Source organism: Dendrobates tinctorius, unplaced genomic scaffold, assembly GCF_039654945.1.
Source record: "Dendrobates tinctorius isolate UK_male_01 unplaced genomic scaffold, ASM3965494v1 ptg000022l, whole genome shotgun sequence".
NCBI classification, from domain to species: domain Eukaryota; kingdom Metazoa; phylum Chordata; class Amphibia; order Anura; family Dendrobatidae; genus Dendrobates; species Dendrobates tinctorius.
Window position 1 is genome coordinate 3,301,555 of NW_027361690.1, and position 22,459 is coordinate 3,324,013.

The window sequence follows — 22,459 nt, forward strand, 5'->3', positions numbered from 1 at the left end:
TCCCTTCTCCCCATCCCAACAGTAAGTAGATCTCACTCCCATTCTCAGTAGAAAAGTGATGTAAAGCAGAAAACCAGCCAAAAGGAGCTTCCGATATGTTGTACAGTAGGTACTATACTTGCAACATAAGTAAAATCTGTGGTATAAGACCACTACTGATTTCCAGGATGAAAGAAATGCAGAGAGTATTTTTCATTTAATCTCTTTATCCAAAGTTTATTCAATAGAAGTGGGGAAGGAAGGACTTATTTTTTGCTGGATCCACCTCTTGCTCAAAACATTAAAAAGATGTATGATTCCAGCCTAAACATTGTGGCAAGCTGAAGATATCAGATGTATTGAGAATAGTGGGCCAAAATTCCTTCAGAGAAATGTGAAAGTCTGATAAAGTCATACATAATTAAGCTTTTGCCAATAAAGGTGGTTCTACATGCTGCTGATTCATGGGTATATTTAATTCTTCTCCCACTTCTACATTTTGGCCAAACATTTTTTAAATAAACAGCACAATGTAATTAGTGATGTATCGCTGCTCATGTGAGGTTGTAATTACCAAATTTTAAGAGCAAGAGGAAAAATCCAGCAATCCCAAAATATAAAATCATTGTATTTAAACCTTCTCATTTTATGAAATTCAATTAAAAACATATTGAAAGGGAATAGAAAAAGGAACATAAAATGTGTAAAAGGTTGACGCGTTTCGAACCAGCATGGTTCTTACTCATATCATATATGAGTAAGAACCATGGGTCATAAAAATTAGAGAAAGGATAATGCATTTCGAACCAGCATGGTTCTTACTCATATGGTATCTGAGTAAGAACCTTGCTGGTTCAAAATGTGTCATCCTTTCTCTCATTTTTTAAGTCCCATGATTCTTACTCATTTACAATATGTGTAAGAACCATGCTGGTTTGAAACGCATTGCCTTCTCGCCAATTTTTTATATTCCTTTTCCTATTCCCTTTCAATATGATTTTAATTGAGTTTCATCAAATGTGAAATTTTAAATACAATATTTTTTTTTCTGGGATTGCTCGATTTTTTTCAATTGCTCTTGTGCCTCACGCATCCTCCAGCTGGGATTTTTTTCCATGCATCCCTACCTCAATTGAAAGTTCCCAGGGCTACATTGCACTTTAGGAGAGCTGATAAGTATTTATTCTTTTTGTACTTAATTTTAAGACCTTCTAAGGACCAGATATTTTATTTTTTTAACTTTTTACTTTTTACATAAAACCATAGAATTCAAAGAGGGTGTACTTAGTCTTTCTCATAACTGTACACTGAGAGTATAAACTATTATATACTTCTACCACAAAGCTGGGATGTATGCTACTGTTTAGGCCCTACACTTTACTATATAGTTGAAAAAAATCAGTGCATATCGGTCAGCATCTGACAAAATGACAAATGAGTACAATCGAATGTAATAAAAATTTGATGTCTGAAGAGGGCCATTTTCTGCCAATAAACCAAATAAAAAGGCATTGTATAGTAAAACAATAAAAGTGTATACTATTCTACAGATAGAAGTTGGTTAATTGGTTTCAGTGTGTGCTCTGAAACAGATTACACTGCTCATTACCTGTGATGTTAATTTTGGCAGACCACTTGGATGTTCCATCTAGAACATTCTGTTTGGCTGATTTTGTATGATGTACAAAGTCGTCTTTCGATATTTGGAAAAGCTCCTGGATAACCTCAAAAACTTCTGGCCTGTTTCTTTCTCTGATTTTCATTCTTTCCTTCATTGCCATAATAATGTGCTGAGTTTTGTCTTCTGCTCCATGTTTGGAACTTTTTTCTGCCGCTCCTAACAAACAAATAGAAAATTATCAAAAACATTTGTTGGGAGAAAATAGCATATTGTGGCAAGAAAAAACTGGCTTTACCAAGCTGAATAGTTAAGGAAAAAAACATGGCTACTTTCTTTAGTAAACCGTGCCACATCTGCCCATGGTTTATGTTTGGTATTGCTACTCAGCTCTATTTAAGTGAATGGTGCCAAGATGCTAAACCATACAAAAGCCATGGACAGGTGTGGCACTGTTTCTGGAAGAAAGAGATGCTGACTTAGTGAATTGTTTTAAAAAATTCAAAATATACAAGATTCTGTAACAGTTTAATGCTCTAAAAATAAATATGTACATTTATTTCTTAATTAATTTTGGCACTATTCATAGTGGTCAGTTATGGTACCCATATGCCAAGACCAATTAAACTTTGTGCCCAATCTTTTTTAATCCTTCAGCAGTACAGTCGTGGCCAAAAGTTTTAAGAATGGCACAAATTTTGTTTTTCACAAAGTTTGCTCCTTCGTTGTGTTTAGATCTTTGACAGATTTTCTATGGTACAATTGCATTTTATATATTTTTACATTTTTTGACACATTCATCAAGTTAGTGTAATTAAAGACTTAATATTTACAATGTCGACCCGTTATTCATGACTTCTACAATTTGCCCTGGCAGCTGGATATCTACCTCTTTGGCCAAACCCAGACTGATGACACTGATTCTTGCCTAATCAGTCTTTGGAGTTTATAACAATGTCTATGTTTTTGATGGTCCACTTTTTGAAGACTGAAAACAGATTGTCAATGGAATTGAAGGTCCTGCATGTAACTATCATTATGAAAAATTATAACCCAGAAGAATCCCACAATAATTAAGCCCCTCTGCTTCCATTTGCATAATAGATACAATGGATCATTTTTTCTGTTCCTAAAACAGAACAGACAAAAGCAATGTGCAATGTTCGAGTGGAAGTGTGAACAGGGCATCACAGCACAGATTACTTGTGCAACCTGGGTGAGTTCTTATTTTCAACAAGTACATTTTTGTTAGATTTTTCTAAAATATCAGTATATACTAGTGCATCATTACACTCGATTGGGTGATGTACTGGTGAAAGATTTCTTACGCTTTAACACCTGCAAGACTGAATTTTCCACTTTACCATGTATCCTTAAAATTACACTGGGCATCCATTCTTTAATGCGATGTAACCTTTTCAGCATGTTATTTAACATAATTAAATTTTGTTTATTGTGTTGTACTGCACAGTTATATTGCTTTTCTGTATTACTTTCTACTTCTCCAAAGTTTATTTCATATTTAATTTGCATGTAAATTAACCTCATTCCTATTGGGAGAAATATATTTTCCATTACATATGATCATTATTATCATTAATTGTATTCCATAAAAACATCGTATTGCCTAAAGTTCAGTTAAAAAAAATAAAGGAGGAAAGGTATTCAAAGCTATTAAAGTAATATTTCAAAAGCAACAGCATAGAGTTCATCACAGCTTTCACAAGATTTTAATGAACTTCTGTAAGCAATTATGCTAAAATTATATTATTTTCATTATTTCAGATGGAAAGAAACTGTGGAGCACATGGGGTATAGTTTGACCATTACAAGAAAAGTCCAGCTTTATATATGGATGGATCTAACTTTTGGGACTCCTACAGAAACATAGAAGGTCCCATACACCTCAATAGGTGCCTTAATATGGCACCAAAGAAGGGTAAGTAAAGGAAGGTAATAGTGATGAGCGACCATGCTTGGATAACATGTTATTCAAGCATGCTCGGGTGTTATCCCCGTATCTTGGGCGTGATTGAATAATATGTTTGAGTCCCAGTAGGTGCAGCAACACACGTGGGTTTGCCTGTTTGTTAGGCAATCCCAGCATGTGTTGTGTCCGTCTAACAGCCGCAGCTGCTGGGACTCGAATATAACACCCGAGTATGCTTGAATAACATGTTACCTGAGCACACTTGCTTATCACTAATAGGTAAATAAATAACTGCACGTTAAGAAAGAATGATGGTTGACATGACACAAGCAAGCTTCATATGTAGTATATGTACATAGCTTTCCTTAGAGAATTGACTCGGCATGGACTCGAATACTATATATCACAAACTTGTGATTTCACCTATGAAGCTCTCAGAATAGAGAGTGTAAAGTACCATTCTGCTGCCTTTATTATTTCATCACCAGATAGGTATCAGTAATGCATGTTGTGTGTAGAAAAATAGCGCTGCCTCCTCCTGCTTTACTGACGGTCTCTATGGTGTGCGTCTTCAGGGAAATGAGTTGTCAGTCAAGCAGGATAAGGTGGAGGCCCTTGGCGGGGAATAGAGCTGGAGTGATAGAGGTTTCAGAGCTATAAATAACTCTTCAGACTCATTTGCATATTTATTCATACACTGATATATCTCAGTAATGGAGGAACGGACTGGCCAGTGATGGTAGTGCTAGTTTTTGGTAAAAGAGCTACATGTGCATATAAAAAGATCATGGTGTGAAATCCTGCTGACATATTCCCTTTAATGTAAGTCTAAGAGAGCCTTGTTCTGAGTCTCATAGACTTACACTGAGATATGACTTCTGGTCTTCTCAGCAAATACTGGACTAATCAGGCTGGTCACAACTGTGAACACCTGGCCCATAAGATGTCCAAAGCAGTGCTTGAAGCTACAGAAGATGGCCACTGTTAAGTATTTAACGCTACACACGGAACACATACTACTAATACTTAACCGGCAATGAAAAAATAACTGCTTTTAATCTCTCTCATGCAGATAAAACTGACAAACCTTAGCAAAAATAGAGCAAGTGGACACAGCCTTTGGCCTCATTCCAACAGTTGTAATGCAGTTGCATTTTGACATCCAAAAGACTCAGACCACTTAGCAGCTCAAATGACCTGAATTTAGATCACACAGATCTAGGTCTTGCAGCAATTATGTGGAAACTTGTATGGATGTATGAACAAGACCTAATAAGCAAGATACTAATTCAAATGGACATTAATATCCGAATCTGATAAACATAACTTGCCACATTTTAATAAAGCAAATTAGCAGTGGTCATTTAGTAGAAGGGATTACATAAGGCAACAGAGATGGGAAATAAACATGAATATACAGCTCGGCTCTCGTCTTACTAAATATATATTGCGTTAAATAAATCACATTCAAATAACACAATTAAAATGATAAATTATGAGATTGTTTAACATCTAGAGAAACTTGACAAACAAAATTATTTTTTAACATTCTCTGTTTCATGGGGATGGTTAAACCTTATGTTAAACATGAATAAGTGTGTTATGCTCTGCACATTTCCATAATAAATTAGAAGATACATAGTACGATTTACTCTACAAATTGGTCTTGGCGACTGTCTGCACAATGAATGCTTAATATTCATGGGCTCCAAACTTTAATAGATGCAGGAGAAATAAATTTGCATGCTAGAAATGAGTCAGCTTGTTTGGACTTAAACTGTCTTACAAGTATTGGAATAATAGGTTTATTGATCATAAATACACAATGGTGCCACACTGGACACATTGATAAAAAGCCCAGCAGACAGCTTTTGTAGTGTTAGGCTAAGTTCCCACAATCTGCATTTGGTGCGTTTTACATAATAATGATACAAAATTATAGAGATAGTGATGAGAATTGCACTTAGTATATAGGGCAGGATAAGGGATACTGTACTGTGGCAATATGTACATGTATATGTATATAAATATGTATATACAGTACAGTACACAAACCACACCGGAACGTTAAGATTTGAAGAGAGTTTGTGTGAAAAAATGGGACAAAATCACACCTGAGCAATGCATGCGACTAGTTTCTCCATATAGGAGGCGTCTTGAAGCAGTCCTTACCAACAAAGACTTTTGTATGAGGTATTAAATTTCAGTATGCGTGTTCAATACTTTTTGCCTGTGTAATTTCAAATTATTACACATAACTATCGTACTGTAGAGATGGGCGAACCCAAATAGTGAAGTTCGGGGTTCGTATCGAATACCTACTGTTCGGGCACAAACCACAAACACAGACTTCTCCAGGAAATCCGTGTTACTGTTTGGGTTCTGCACCCTGAACATCAGGTTTTTCTCGTGCTGTCATGACGGCACAGTTCCCCACTGAGCTCACTGCTGTGGTGAATTCACTGAGCTCAGCCCTGACCACAAGACTTTTTCTCAAGGTGTGAGCAGTTATCTCACTGAGGTCACCACAGTTTATTGGCCTCACTGGGAACGCAGCCTTATTGACGTGCTGTAACCTCGATGAAGTCAATGCTAGAAACTGATGCTGCCTCGAAGCACCTCATTATTCCACAGTTTTCAGCCTGGACGGTCGCATCTTGGCACCAATCTGAAAACCATTTATTGCAGACATGGGACAGAATGACGAACAGATGTCATAGACGCCTCTCCATTACCAACTTGTGGGCTTGTTGTCATCTGACAATAGAAAGATGACATCAACCCCACAAATATTAGCCCACTTGCCACTGCTATGGGGGGGGTCAGAAATGGTGCATCTAATAGGCTGTCATTTTTATGCTGGGAGGGCCAATATACATGGCCCCTTACCAGCCTGAGAATAAAAACCCCCAGCTGTCTGTTTTAACTTGGCTGCTTATCAAAAATGAGGGGGACCCCATGCCGCTTTTTTATTATTTTATACAATTTAAAAACGGAGTGGGAACCCCTTTATTCTTGATAACCAGTCTTGCTAAAGCTGACAGCTGAGGGTTTAAGCCTGCATCTGTCAGTTTAGCCTGGTTATCAAAAACACAGGAGAACCCACACCGTTTTTTTACATGTATTTATTTACGCACTAGCACAGGTGCCGGCTGATCAATATTCCCATCAGCCTTGCCTGCTCTCGCTGTTATCAGCGACAGCAGGAATAGGCTGATGGGAGTAGCCTCCCATCAACCAATGCCTCTGTGATCAGCGGTAAACTGGGGTCTCTCACAAGGTCATCTGAAAGTGTGGGAGCTGCAGCACTTTGACTGGTGGTAATGGTCTTACCACCGATCAGAGGCTGTGTTTGCGCTCGGTCATGCAGATGACAGCATGGCAAACAATGAATGCTCAGGCCCCCCATTCATGTGAATCGGGTCAGGGTTCGGGTACTGCTCTGGAACCTGAACAAATTCACCGGTCCCAAACATCTAGGAGTTCACACATCACTACACAAAACTTAATTTCTCCTTTCCTTTATATATCTACAGTATGTATATCTAGATATATACAGTAGATATATACAGAGCACAGTACCAATTCTTGTGTGCTGTATAGAGAGGGACATGTGATTTCAGCAGTCAATGACACAAGTCATTGTGACAGGGCATTGTGGATGTTTCCTGCACCCTGATTGATTAGCCGCAATGTGCACAGTCATCATACACCACCATTATCTTTGTACCCAAAAGTGCTGAAATTTTTTTTGTGGCAACGCAAATATTTTCCTGCACTTTTTACTGAATGTTTACAATTTTTTCCGATTTTATAAAATTTTGCTCGTCTTTCCGATCGCGAATCCGTATGTGCCATATTCGTGTTGAATCAATGTTTAGTGATGTTTTTTCAACAAATTTGCTCATCACTAGTCAGAAGACGACTATTCAAACTGCTTAAGGCTGGTTTCACATTTGCGTTTTTTTGCGCTGTAAAAAAACGCATACGTGCGCATGCGTTTTTTCCCCTATATTTAACATGGGTGCGCATACCTGCGCGCTGGCATGCGCATGTATGCGATTTTCATGCGCTGCGTTTTTTTGGGGTGTGCGTTTGTATTTTCCAGACGCAGCATGTTGCATTTTTTGGCCCTGCAAAAAAGCGCATGCGCACGTATGCGCACGTTTTGCGCTAAAAATGGCCATTATAGCCTATGGATGCGCATACGTGCGCACTGGCATGCGCATGTAAGCGTTTTTTTAGCGCTGCGTTTTTTTGGTAGTGTCCACTTGTTGTACTAGTTATAATCTTCTAAAGTAAAAAAAAAAAAGTCTATATAAAGGAGGTGCCTGCCAAAACTCTGCCACTACTACACTGACAGATTGGAGAGCAGACAGTCAACAAGGAACCCATCTGATCAGCGAAGAATGTGAGTATATTACATTATATGCCTGTCCTTTTAAATTATGTATGTACTAATGATTTTTATTATTTTTACATGCAGTATGTCTTCAGAATCCGAGTATTCCCCATCGCGGCAGGAACTGGCGCAAGCAGACCGTGAGGTGATTATTTTCGTGCATCTGGTAAGTATATCTGCTGCTTCTCCAAATCTCTTACGTTTTTTTCTACTTTTTTAAGACATCATCATCATCATCATCTTCTGCGGACGGGACTAGTGAGGGCGAAGAGCAGGAGCAGCGAAGCCAAGTCCCGGTGGTGATACGGAATGTATGTATCAAATGATTTGTAATGTTCTTTATTTTTTATCTTCTATTTTTACTCTTTTTTATGTTTCTTTTTTTGTAACTTTTTATTCAATTTAAATTTGATTATTCTAATGAATGTGTTTTGTCTAGGTTCCACAACGGGATGAAGACGTCTACCTGGATAATGAGCAGCTCATCAGCCTGGTCCAGGAGCGTTCGCCGTTGTGGGACAGCCGTGACCGGCTGCACAAGGACATTGTGGTGACCCGGCGGCTATGGAATGAGGTGGCCGCAGCGTTGATGGATGGCTGGGACAGCGCCACAGCATCCTCCAAAAAGGCGTTTAGTGAGTATTTCCCTGCTCTGTATTGTGCCGCAGTGACTGTTGTCCTTGACGGCACTGTTGGGTTTCGTGCTAGGCATATTCTAGCAGGAAACCCAACAGTGTCATTGGGGTCTACAGTGACTGCTTTGAGTATTGTATTGCTACATTGTGCTGCAGTGACTGTTGTCCTTGACGGCACTGTTGGGTTTCGTGCTAGGTGTATTCTAGCAGGAAACCCAACAGTGTCATTGGGGTCTACAGTGACTGCTTTGAGTATTGTATTGCTACATTGTGCCGCAGTGACTGTTGTCCTTGACGGCACTGTTGGGTTTCGTGCTAGGTGTATTCTAGCAGGAAACCCAACAGTGTCATCGGGGTCTACAGTGACTGCTTTGAGTATTGTATTGCTACATTGTGCCGCAGTGACTGTTGTCCTTGACGGCACTGTTGGGTTTCGTGCTAGGTGTATTCTAGCAGGAAACCCAACAGTGTCATCGGGGTCTACAGTGACTGCTTTGAGTATTGTATTGCTACATTGTGCCGCAGTGACTGTTGTCCTTGACGGCACTGTTGGGTTTCGTGCTAGGTGTATTCTAGCAGGAAACCCAACAGTGTCATCGGGGTCTACAGTGACTGCTTTGAGTATTGTATTGCTACATTGTGCCGCAGTGACTGTTGTCCTTGACGGCACTGTTGGGTTTCGTGCTAGGTGTATTCTAGCAGGAAACCCAACAGTGTCATCGGGGTCTACAGTGACTGCTTTGAGTATTGTATTGCTACATTGTGCCGCAGTGACTGTTGTCCTTGACGGCACTGTTGGGTTTCGTGCTAGGTGTATTCTAGCAGGAAACCCAACAGTGTCATCGGGGTCTACAGTGACTGCTTTGAGTATTGTATTGCTACATTGTGCCGCAGTGACTGTTGTCCTTGACGGCACTGTTGGGTTTCGTGCTAGGTGTATTCTAGCAGGAAACCCAACAGTGTCATCGGGGTCTACAGTGACTGCTTTGAGTATTGTATTGCTATATTGTGCCGCAGTGACTGTTGTCCTTGACGGCACTGTTTTTTTTTTAACAACAGTGGACAAAGTCCGAACACGTTGGCGTTCGATCAAGGACCGCTTCAACAGTGATGTTCGTGCTGAGGGCCAGGTTCGCAGTGGATCTGCGTCAAGGACCAGAACTAGATACCGTCACTATCACGCGTTGCAGTTCCTAAGACCGGTCCTTGCCACGAGATCGTAAGTATTATAAATTTTGGGTTTTTATTTTTATTAATCTGTGTTTTTCTAATCCACAGCCGATGCTTCTTGTAAAGGCATGGTAGTAATGATTTTCCTTTATTCCACAGCACCTGGAGCAGCACCCTGCAACCTGGCCCTGGAGCGGTCCTTCCTCGGACGTCCTCTGACCCATCCCAGCCATCCGACAGCCAGGAAGCACCTTGCAGGTCAGCCACACACACAGCTGGTGACCAGGAAGCTGGGCCATCAGGTGTTCCCCTGTCCCAGGTCTCTGCCACTGGTTATGCGGGCACTACCCGCCAGCGGCAGAGGGCCTTGGACAGGAATGTCTTGCCCGAGTTTATGCATTTGAGCGAGGCCTTTAATTCCAGCCTCAAGTCACTGTCCGACAGAGTTGAAAGCGGTTTTGCACTCATGGAACGTGGTTTTAACCACTTTGAACACCGCTTCAATTCTGTAGAACAGCGCCTTGACCGTCTGGAGGCCGACCTCAACAGATCAGCACACCATTTTTTTAGTAAGATTGAAAAGGGCATGGCGGAACACCTTAGTCCTGAGCAACAGCTGAATGTGCTGCAGGCCTGCAACAATGCTTTCTTGCAGGCTATGCAGCATAATCGGTACGGTCAGCAGTCAGTGGTGTCATTTCCACCTGTGCCACCATTGACTCGCTTCACCTCACTACCGACTTGTGCTGCATACCACTGCACGGACACCTCTATTCAAAGCCAGGACACCCACCGTTACACCACCACAAGTCTGAGTGCAGCTGGTCACTTCACCGACACCACCATGGCAAGCGCTGCTCCTGTCTGGAGCACCACCGCCACTCCCATGCATGCGTGGAGCTCAGCCACCACTAGGCAAACATGGAACAGCCCTGCCGCTACAACAACATGTAGTAGCCCTGCCACCACCACTCTGCAAACCTGGACCATCACTGCCGCCACCAGTCCTCCTGCAAGGACGAGCACTGCCAACGAAGAGCAGCAGCAGCAGCCACCTCAGCAGCAGCAGCCACCTCAGCAGCAGCCACCTCAGCAGCAGCAGCAACCACCTCAGCAGCAGCAGCAGCAGCCACCACAGCAGCAGCAGCAGCCACCTCAGCAGCAGCTGCCACCTCAGCAGCAGCAGCAGCCACCTCAGCAGCAGCAGCAGCCACACCAGCAGACGGGGGACCTACACTCAATATTTGCCCCTAGTTCAAGGCGAAATCTATCAAGGCGGGCATTGGGCCAAAGTCGGTCCAGGCACACAAGCCTACGGCGACATGCCATTACAACTAATGTACCTGAACAGATTTCCTCTCCTCCAAGTGTTCCTAGTTTAATTCCCTTAACTGGACTACCTTCCCCCACAAGTTTTGTTGCCCCTTCCCCTCAAACACCGTCTTCAAGTGCAAGTGTTGCATATTCCCTGCACACCCCCAAATTGAAACCATCTGCCCCCAAACGCCGTAAAAAATAATTTTTTGGTTTACTTTTTTTGATTAAAAATAAATTTACATTTGTGGTTCACCATTAAAAAGTTTCATTAATGTTGTTTGCGCCGCTCACACACACTGATGGGTAAATACATGTTAAAAACCAACCCAAGGCCTAGTATAGTCATATGTGAAATACCACGGCCTAGTATAGTCATACCAAGGCCTAGTGTAATAACTCTAGTTTTACCAACTTGGATCTGGTTTCATGAAAAACAAACTGTTGAAACTTGTCTAAAAAATAAGTTTCTTTCTAGTTTCACCAGTTTGTTTTTTGTGAAACAAGATGCTAGTTGTTAAAAATCGAGTTATTACAGTAGGCCTTGGTATGACTATATTAGGCCGTGGTATTTCACATATTACTATACTACTAGCCCCAAGGCCTACTATACTCATATTTGAAATACCACGGCCTAGTGTAGTCATTCCAAGGCCTAGTGTAATAACTCTAGTTTTACCAACTAGAATCTGGTTTCATGAAAAACAAACTGTTGAAACTTGTCAAGTTTCAACAGTTTGTTTTTCGTGAAACAAGATCCTAGTTGGTAAATATCGAGTAGGCCTTGGTATGACTATACTAGGCCGTGGTATTTCACATATGACTATACTAGTAGGCCCAAGGCCTACTATACTCATATTTGAAATACCACGGCCTAGTATAGTTATTCCAAGGCCTAGTGTAATAACTTGTAAGTTGGAATGGAGCAGATTACATTCATCCACTCAATGCTGACTTGTATTCACCATTGACTTTCATTGGGGTTGGGTTTTGAGGGTTGTGTTTTGAGAAAATCACATACTTTTTTTTCAACTAGTTGCACAATTTTCTCTTGAAAAAATTTGGTTTCCTGATTCATGGCCTGCAGCTTTGCTCGTTCCAATATATTTCACGCTGACTAGCAATGCTGCATTTTAACTCGTATGTGTATTTACCTGCCCAGGTGTGTGAACATCAAAAAATTCAGTTATACATGGGAAGTTTTTTATTTAATTGGAGTTTAAAAAATATAGTGCACTCAGTAATGGTATCAAATAAGGTTTTTTATTACCATAAACAAACAAAAACATTACACCATTTCATCTTGCCAGGGCACCCGTCCTACATCAGAAATAAAGTAGGCCGCAAATTGGTCCCTCATTTGGCCAACTTCAACGGATGACCTGAGAGTGTGCTGAGTGAATTCAGGCAATGGGTTAGGAGCATCATCGTCCAGTTCAAAGGTCGGGTGCTCTTTAGCCATCACAAAGTTATGTAGAACCACACAGGCCTTCACCACCTCATCGACTGTTTCAAGTTTAAGATTAATGGCCGTGCCCAGAATTCGCCATCTGGAGACAAGAATCCCAAAAGCACACTCGACAGTTCTTCTGGCCCTGGTCAGCTTGTAATTAAATATTTTTTTGGTGTGGTCCAAGACCCGGCTGGAGTAGGGTTTAAGTAAGTTTCCGCACATTTGAAAAGCCTCATCGCCAACCATTACAAAGGGCAGTGGCGGAGCTTCGGTGTGAGGAAGAGGCCGTGGCATAGGGAAATTAAATTGGTTGCCATACAACCTCCGGCCCATGTCTGAGTTTTTAAAAGCCTGTGAGTCATTACCACGGCCAAATGCTCCAATGTCCACTGCTACAAACATACATCCGGCATCCGCAATCGCCATGAGTACTATTGAAAAGTACTTTTTGTAATTATAGTACTCAGATCCCGTTCTTTGGGGTTTGATGATCCGTATGTGTTTACCATCAACAGCTCCCAAACAGTTGGGAAAATTGCATACTGTCCAGAATTTGTCAGCAATTTCCATCCACTTTTCAGCGGTGGGCAGGGGCATAAATTCTGGACAAAGAACATTCCAGAGAGCCCGGCAGGTGTCAGCAACAATTCCAGACAAGGTAGAGATTCCAATACGGTACTGGAAGTGTAGTGAAGATAGGGTTTCTCCAGTCGCCAGGAATCTGTGAACAGACAAAGAAGTAAAATTAATATTTATGTATATTATTTTAAAAAACTATAAAATAAAATATTAGTACATTCACGAAAACTAATTACCCAAGGTTTTGAATACTAAATTTAAAAAAAAAACATCAGACCGCACCCCTTGGTTTTTAAAACATACCGTAATGTCACCAGTAGCCGTTCCTCAGGAGGAATCGCACGACGGAGCTGTGTCCCCTGTCTCCGGATGGATTGTTGGACACGAGCAAGCAAATCCATGAAACTTTCGTGGGACATCCGGATATAATCTGTAAATTTCTCCGGGTTTGACTGGAGCTCGCTGTAGAGGGTGTGGTATGCCCCACGGCTATCCCGGAGTTCAACAATCGGATGTATCCACATACGCCGCCGTCTTCGCTGCCTCTCTCTCTTCCTTTGTTCATGGCAAGCAACTGCATACGCCTGAGCCATCGCGATGTCCAAATCCAAGTTGAAGTGAAAACTCTTCCAGCGCAGATCCATGGTCACGAGAAGAATCAAGCAAATGTGAAGAATACTGTAGACAGGGTCTATATATTAACATACCACACCCACAATGCAGTCCCATTGGTCTTGTGTGTTGTTGATTGGTTGTTTTTTCTTTTTTGTGGGGTTTTTCCAAAATCTGTAAAAAAACGCAAACGCACAAAAAACGCATACAAACGCACAAAAACGCTGCGTTTTTTTCCTGCATGCGCATAAAAATGCTTGAAAAAAACGCAGCGTTTGTATGCATTTGTATGCTTTTTTTAATGCGTTTTTTTGCGGGAAAAACGCGCTGCAAAAAGAAGCAAGTGTGAAACTAGCCTAAGCTGTGTACAGGAGGGAGCACAAAACTGAATATCGAGTGCAGGAAAGCCTGGTTTTGTCTCTGTGCCCAAGTATCATTTTAAATACTTTGGAACGTAGGTGCAATATTTTAGATTTTAGTTACCAGCCTACAAATCACATCAAGCTCCATTTAGAGCAGGCAGCTATTTTCTGTTGACAAAAAATTACAGACAAAATTAAGGTACTGTCACACTTAGCGATGCACCAGCGATCCCGACCAGCGATATGACGCAGTCAGGATCGCTGGTGCATCGCTAAGTGGTCGCTAGTGAGCTGCCACACGGGCAGATCTCACTAGTGACATCGCTGGGGACGGGGGTCGCTACTTACCTGTCACACCAGGCGATCCTGTGTCTTCCCGCCCGCGTCCACACGTCGCTCGTCGTCACAGCAGGAAGCGCTGCAGGAAGCGCCCGACAAGAAACAGTCCAGCCTGTTCTCGTGCGATCAGCGATAACCAGCGGGGGAGCGGGTTGTAGGTAAGTATCACACACAGCGATATTGCTAGCAATATCGCTATAACGTCACAAGTTAAAGCGATATTGCTAGCGATATCTCTTAGTGTGACATGCCCTTTACACTTGGAAAATAATATGCCGTATTGTATGTAAAATGACAGTCTTATGCTGCTTTCAATATATCATCTCTACTATATGTGTAAAATTATAAACGTATCGCAGGAATTTAGCTCTCTAGACTCTGTTCACACCATATTCATTTGCCACATCACCAACAGATTTTTTACCAATATGTGTATGGATTAAATGTAAAACCAATAAAATATGTTTTTCAATACACTGTAGATATGTCTGCTCCTTATTTTGATTATTATTTCTGCTTGTATGTCTCAAATAGGAACAATAGAATCACTGTTTAATGACAGTCGATAGAAATCTGTCCTGTGATGTGATGGACACACAAGTGCACGAATGAACAAACACACAGGTCTGATAAGAGTCCTGTAAGTGGGCAACATGGTGGCTCAGTAGTTAGCACTGCAGCCTTGCAGCGCTTGAGTCCAGGGTTGGAATCCCACCATGGACAACATCTGCAAGGAGTTTGTATGTTCTCATAGTGTTTGTGTGAGTTTCCTCCGAGTACTCCGGTTTCCTCCCATATACTGATAGGGAATGTAGATTGTGAGTCCCATCGGGGACAGTGATGATAATGTGTGCAAACTGTAAAGCGCTGCAGAATATGTTAGAGCTATATAAAAATAAAATCTTTATTTATAAAGATTACGTATAATCAGTTCTGTACCTGTTGTAAGTATCCATTAGATGATTAACCCATACTTGACGTACATGTACATCACTAGTTGGGTGTTGGTATATAGCGCGAGCTCAGGACAAAGACAATAGGCTCAGGTTGTTTACAACCTGCCGATTGCTTCTATTTATCCACTTACATGCTGCTGTCAATAGCTGTCAGTGGCATTAAGCAATTTGATCTGCAGAGGAAGGGATAGTCCTATAACTTGTCCATCACCCTCTCACCACAACACAATCGCGTGTTGCCGTTTAGCTTACCATTGCAACGAGGGCCTACTAAAACTTTAGACTCCTATGGAGCTCAGCCTGTGCTTGTAGAGATCTTCAAAACCGTACGTTTGTATAAAAATAACATTTATTTGCTGAGCACAGAATATCCCATTTAAAGACATTTTTATTCTTGCCTTGAAGTCACCATAAAAATATATCAGATGTCGAAATCACACTCTGACTACTGCTATCTTCAGAGAGAGATAATAAGCACTATTTTATTGTGATGCCTGACTGTTACAATAAACAGCTGAACACTGCATAGAGAGCATATAAAGCGCATAACCAGAAGTATTCTCCAGTTTATATCAGTTCTAGCTGAAGAGCCCCGCATTGCCTGGGCATAGTAACCAACTGTGGTTAGTTATAACAAATTATAATGATTATATTGCACATAAAAACATTTCACATCATTTATTCAACACTACAGATTTGCAACACAAATTAATTAAGCAATTACCCAAGTACTGTTGGCATTTTATTTTCAACTCATTCAAGATTTTTGGTTTTTCCTTTCGGTGCAAAGATGATCAGATTTTTGGCAGTTCCAACTCTTGAACAGACCACGTAAAGTTAGTTGACCATGAGAAAAGCATGGAGATTGCAAATCGATCCCTACTACTTTTAAGGACTGTCCCTGAGCATTGTTAATGGACATTGCAAATAGCAGTTGAACTGGAAACTGGAGGCGTTTAAAATCAAAAAACAAATCAGATGGAATGAGTGGAATTCTTGGAATGAAAATGTCCTCTCCTTTGGCACATCATGTTTCTGAGCTGTGTATCTTACCCTATCCTGTGTGATAATGTCTGCTGAGTTATGTACCTAATCTTCGCCTGTGTGATACTTTCTGCTGAGCTGTGTATCTAATCCTATCATGTGTTACTGACTGCTCAGCCATGTATCTAATCCTATCCTGTGTGATACTGACTGCTGAGCTGTGTATCTATTCCTATCCTGTGTAATACTGACTGCTGAGCAGTGTATCTAATCCTATCCTGTGTGATACCGTCTGCTGAGCCGCGTATCTAACCCTATCCTGTGATACTGACTGCTGAGCCATGTACCTAATCCTATCGTGTGTTACTGACTGCTCAACCATGTATCTAATCGTATACTGTGTGATAATGTCTGCTGAGCCGTGTATCTAATCCTATCCTGTGTGATACTGACTGCTGAGCTGTGTATCTAATCCTAACCTGTGACACTGACTGCTGAGCCATGTATCTAATCCTGTCTTGTGTAATACTGACTGCTGAGCAGTGTATCTAATCCTATCCTGTCTGATACCGTCTGCTGAACCGTGTATCTAACCCTATCCTGTGTCATACTGACTGCTGAGCCATGTACCTAATCCTATCCTGTGTGTTACTGACTGTTGAGCCGTGTATCTAATCGTATTCTGTGTGATACTGTCTGCTGAGCCATGTATCTAATACTATTCTGTGTGATACTGTGTGCTGAGCTGTGTATCTATTCCTATCCTGTGTGATACTGACTGCTGAGCTGTGTATCTAATCCTATCCTGTGTGATACTGACTGCTGAGCTGTGTATCTTATCCTATCCTGTGTGATACTGACTGCTGAGCTGTGTATCTAATCCTATCCTGCATGATACTGACTGCTGAGCCGTGTATCTAATCCTATCCTGTGTGATACTGGGCTCCCCCTGCAGTCTGTGTCAGAGGGTAGTCTGTGTTGGCATGGTAATAAATTGTGTTATTTCCAGCTTTACAGAAGGATGATAACACCATAGAAATGATAAGAATAATAGGCCAAATTGTTTGGTGAATTGGAACGCGCGGGGTTAAAATTTCACCTCACAAAATAGCCTGTGACGCTCTCGGGGTCCAGACGTGTGACTGTGCAAAATTTTGTGGCTGTAGCTGCGACTGTGCAGATGCCAATCCCAGACATACACACATACAAACATACACACACACACACATACATTGAGCATTATATATTAGATGTATGTACATACAGTATCATTTACTGCATTTTGCTGTCATTTTAGAGATCACCCCTGCAAATATTTAAAATCTATTTCAATATGAAGGGATGCATTCTTAGATTCATGTTAAAAACAAAATATATACCGTACTTTTACTACATGTTGCTGACTATATTTCAGCCATTGCATCTCATCCATGAAGATTGTGGTTTAGCGATTCATCCATACTAATTTGGAAACAGTGACTGCTCAGAACACACACTTTAGATGCTTGGCCAGTTCCTTAATACTTCACATGAAGCTGTGGTAGTACAATCTGAAAAATGACACCACACATTCAGGGTGAACACCATTAAACACACACGCTTGCTAAACAACTGTCCTTCAGAATTAATCCATTATCTAACACTATCAATATTTCTTTCAGGGTTCTTGGAGTATTTTGACAATATTTTCTATGTAGCATCACACAGAATTAATATATACTCTATTTATCTTTTTATCAGGCATTACGGGTTTATCTCTGACAGCTGTACAAGCAAATTCATTTATATCAGCCCCTTTCAACCTTTTATTGTATTTTCTACAGCATTAAGAATGGGCGCACAACATGTTCAGTCATACCAAAATTACCCACAAGCATACTGAACAAAATCCATAGTCTTCTAAGAGGCAGATGGAGTGCACACTAAAAGAATGTTATTTTAATTTGTTTGGCATTTTTTTTGACACATATACATATACATATATATATATATATAATATATATATATATATATATATATATATATAATATATATATATATATACACACACACATACACACACACATGGTGTGTATAGATATGTATATATTTATTTATTTATTTTTGCATTTTTGGAAAGAGTAGTTACTTTGACAGTACACATTCACTTACAATGGAAACAGTGTGGTCAGGCATGGTGTTAATTTTATACATCCCCTTGAAAGTAAAACAGGAAGCAAATCAACATCTTTAAACATCCACTTATAGTTTACCTGTGTACCATAGCTATAAAGTGAATATTCTAATTATACAATTGTGCTGATTTACTAATCCTGGTTTACAAAATGTGTAATAGTCCATTCTCATAGACAACTAAATGTGCAATTATTTGCTTGATTAGGACTTGCAGAACACTTTCTCTAATTATTTGTATTCTGAGAAGCGATGTCTTTGCACAAGGTATTGTACAAAAATTTGTTGCCGTGCATGTAGTAACTCTGGATCAATACAAGATAAATAAAACAAAGTATTTACAAAGGTTCTCAACTTTGTATCTTTGTATCTGCCTAAACTGTGCAAACCCTCCTTTCTTCTTACTAATAAGTCCGTTTATCAGGTCACCTTCCCTACATATACATACAATAAGAAACTTTAACTGTTGTTTATACATCACATAGGAAACACTGTCACTGCTATATATACATCCCATTGAAGACACTGAGATTTCTGCATGTACATCCGAAAGGAGACACTGACTTCTGTATATACATCACATAAGAAACACTGAGATTCTGCTTTATTCATCATATAGGAGACTGAGACTGCTGCAAATATAAAAAATGAACCCCTCTCACCAGTATATTCATTATTTTGGCCATAAGGAGCCCATCTTTACTACCATGCTGCTCCTGTGTGGGTCATTGAGTTTCGTTAAATATTTCCTCTTGATCTAGGCTCGCAGTTCCTGCTCCATCTCCTGCTGCCTATGCTGTTCCAGATGTTACTCAAAGTATTACGGTATCAAGCCAGGTTCACCTCCTCAATCAGCTAACATGTGGATTCTCCTTGTACTCTGACACAGCACAAGTACACCTCATACCACTTAGCTTTATGGGGGGCATGTCAGAGTGAGGGGCTGCCAGGTTCTTAACAGCTGAATGAACTTATTGGCATGGGGACATAGAGCATGACATAACTGGCGCATGTTGAAACTGCCCCTCTCACGTGTATGATCTTCTGGACGGCATTCCTGACCCACTTGTCAGAGTGTGAGCATCATTGAAAGAGCTTGAGATGGGGAAGGCTGCACATGTGCTCCGTCCGTGCTGCATGGGATTTAGACAGTCAGTAAAGGCCACTTTACATTTAGCGATGGACGAGCGATCCCGACCACGATACAACCCGGTCAGGATCGCCGGTGCATCGCTAAATGGTCGCTAGTGAGCTGGCAAACAGGCAGATCTCACTAGCGATGCAGCAGCAGTCGGCGGTCGCACTTACCTTTTAGATGTGGCGAGGGTGTCAGTCTTTCGCCCGCGTCCATGGTTCGCTCGTCGGCGCCAGCAGGTAGCCGAGGACGAGAAATGGGCCAGGCCGATCTCGCGCGATCAGCGATAGCCAGCGGGGGAGCCGGTCGGAGGTAAGTATCACAAGTAGTGATATCGCTAGCAATATCGCTGCTGCGTCACAAAATCGGTGATGCTTTAGCAATATTGCTAGCGATATCGCTATGTGTAAAGCCCCCTTTACTGAACTATGGAAATATATGCGAAGGGGAAGTTTGGATGCAGTGATGAGAAATATTGATAATGATGGTGGTGGGGTTAAAGAAACAATGTAACAGCCTGGAATAAGGAGGAAAGATGTATATCTTTGTACTGTATTACCCAGTAGATAGAAAAGTATTTAGAATTGAGAGTCCTCAGTGGTTGATACCTTTTATTGGCTAATTGAAAAGATGGTAACAAATTGCAAGCTTTCGAGACTACTCAGGTCTCTTCATCAGGCGTAGACTAATACAAAATCTGAAGAATCACATATTTATGCACAGCACAGAAAGAAATCATGCATTTACTACAAAATAGTATCAATATAAACTGCGGTTTGTTGCAGCTGCACTGACGGAAAATTGTTAAAAAAATGATGCTTCTCAGAATAACAAAAAATGATTTATTGTACAAAATAATGAAACAAACATTTGGTACCACCGTATTTGTGCTGACCTATAAAGTAAGAAGAAATGGAAAAATAAGACTGTGCGCACATGTTGCATTTTTGCTGCTTTTTTCCAGTGTAGATTTGTCACAAAATCTGAAGGGTTTCCTGATGCCGGCAAAGTGAATGCAGATTTGGTTCCGATCTAAATCTGTAGTATGGTTAGTTATTTCAGGCCACGTGCACAATTGAGTATTGGGTGGATTTTGTTTTACCTCAGTATTTGTAAGCCAAAACCAGGAGTGGAAAAATTAGAGGAAAAGTATAATAGAAACACGTCACCACTTCTGCATTTTTCACCCATTCCTGATTTTGGTTTAAAAATACTCTATGTGTGCACGTGGCCTGACTGTTTTTGTTGCAAATTTCACCCATACTAATATGTGGGGAAAAATCTGCACTTAAAATGCAAGTAAAAAACATAAACGTGGCCAAAATGTGTGGTTTGGCAGCTTAATTTTTCCTGCCAAGAGATGCAGAAGTGGTACAGAAATTTGTGCGTCAAATACTTACTTACACACATGGTCAAAATTGTTGGTACCCCTCGTTTAATTACAGAAAAACCCACAATGATCACAAAAATAACTTGAATCAAATTAAATTCAGACATTGCTTTTCAACCATGCTATCAGAGAATTTAAAAAAAAAATAAAACTATAAAAATAAAAAATAAAATAAATAAAATAAATAAATAAATAATAAATAATAAATAAATAATAAATATAATATAATAAATATAATATATATATAATATAAATATAATAATATAAATATAATATAAATATAATATAATAAATAAATAAAAATAAAACTATAAAAATAGGCCTGGACAGAAATGATGGTACTCTTGAAAAATGTGACAAAAGGGACATGTCAAATCAAGGTGGATCCACTAATTAGCATCACAGGTGCCTACAATCTTGGAGTCAGTGAGTGGGCCTGAATAGAGGGCTACAGATACTGACTGTGCTGTTTGGTGACATGATGTGTATCACACTCAACATGGACCAGAGGAAGCGAAGGAAAGAGTTGTCTCAGGAGATTAGAAAGAAAATTGTAGACCAGCATGTTAAAAATAAAAGTTATAAGACCATCTCCAAGCAGCTTGATGTTCCTTAGACTACAGTTGCACATATTATTTAGAAATTTAAGCTCCATGGGAATGCAGCCAACCTCCCTGGACATGGCCGCAGGAGGAAAATTGATGACAAATCAAAGAGACAGATAATACGAATGGTAACAAAAGAGCCCAGAAAAACTCCTAAAAAGATTAAAGGTGGACTTCAAGTTCAAGGAACATCAGTGTCAAACGGTACCATCCGTCGTTGTGTGAACCAAAGTGGACTTCATGGGAGATGACCAAGGAGGACACCATTGTTGAAAAAAAAAAAAGCCAGACTGAAAATTGCCAAACTACATGTTGACAAGCCACAAAACTTCTGGGAGAATATCCTCTTGACAGATGAGACAAAAATGGAACTTTTTGTTCAGCTCTATGTTCACAGACAGAAAAGAACACTGTCCCTTACTGTGAAACATGGAGGAGGCTTTGTTGTGTTATGGGGCTTCTTTGCAGCATCTGGCACAGGGTGTCTAGAATCTGTGCAGGGTACAATGAAATCTCAAGACTAGCAAGGGATTCTAGAGAGAAATGTACTGCCCTGTGTCAGAAAGATTGGTCTCAGTCACAGGTCGTGGGTCTTGCAACAGGATAATGACCCAAACACACAGCTAAAACACTCAATGATGGCTAAGAGGAAAACATTGGACTATTCTGAAGAGGTCTTCTATGAGACCTGACCTAAATCCTATTGAGCATCTTTGGAAAGAGCTGAAACATGCCGTCTGGAAAAGGCAACCTTCAAACACAAGACAACTGGAGCAGTTTGCTCTTGAGGAGTGGACCAAGATATCTGTCGAAAGGTACAGAAG

At 40.6% G+C, this 22,459-nt stretch overlaps 1 protein-coding gene across 1 annotated transcript in view; it reads right to left on the reverse strand.

Moving 5' to 3' along the window:
- UNC13C (unc-13 homolog C) overlaps positions 1-22,459 on the reverse strand; it is a 1,077,413-nt gene that overhangs the window by 685,020 nt on the left and 369,934 nt on the right. The window contains exon 10 of the mRNA XM_073568403.1: positions 1,589-1,816. Within this exon, the coding sequence (XP_073424504.1) occupies positions 1,589-1,816 (228 nt within the window). The remainder of the gene's footprint in view (positions 1-1,588; positions 1,817-22,459) is intronic.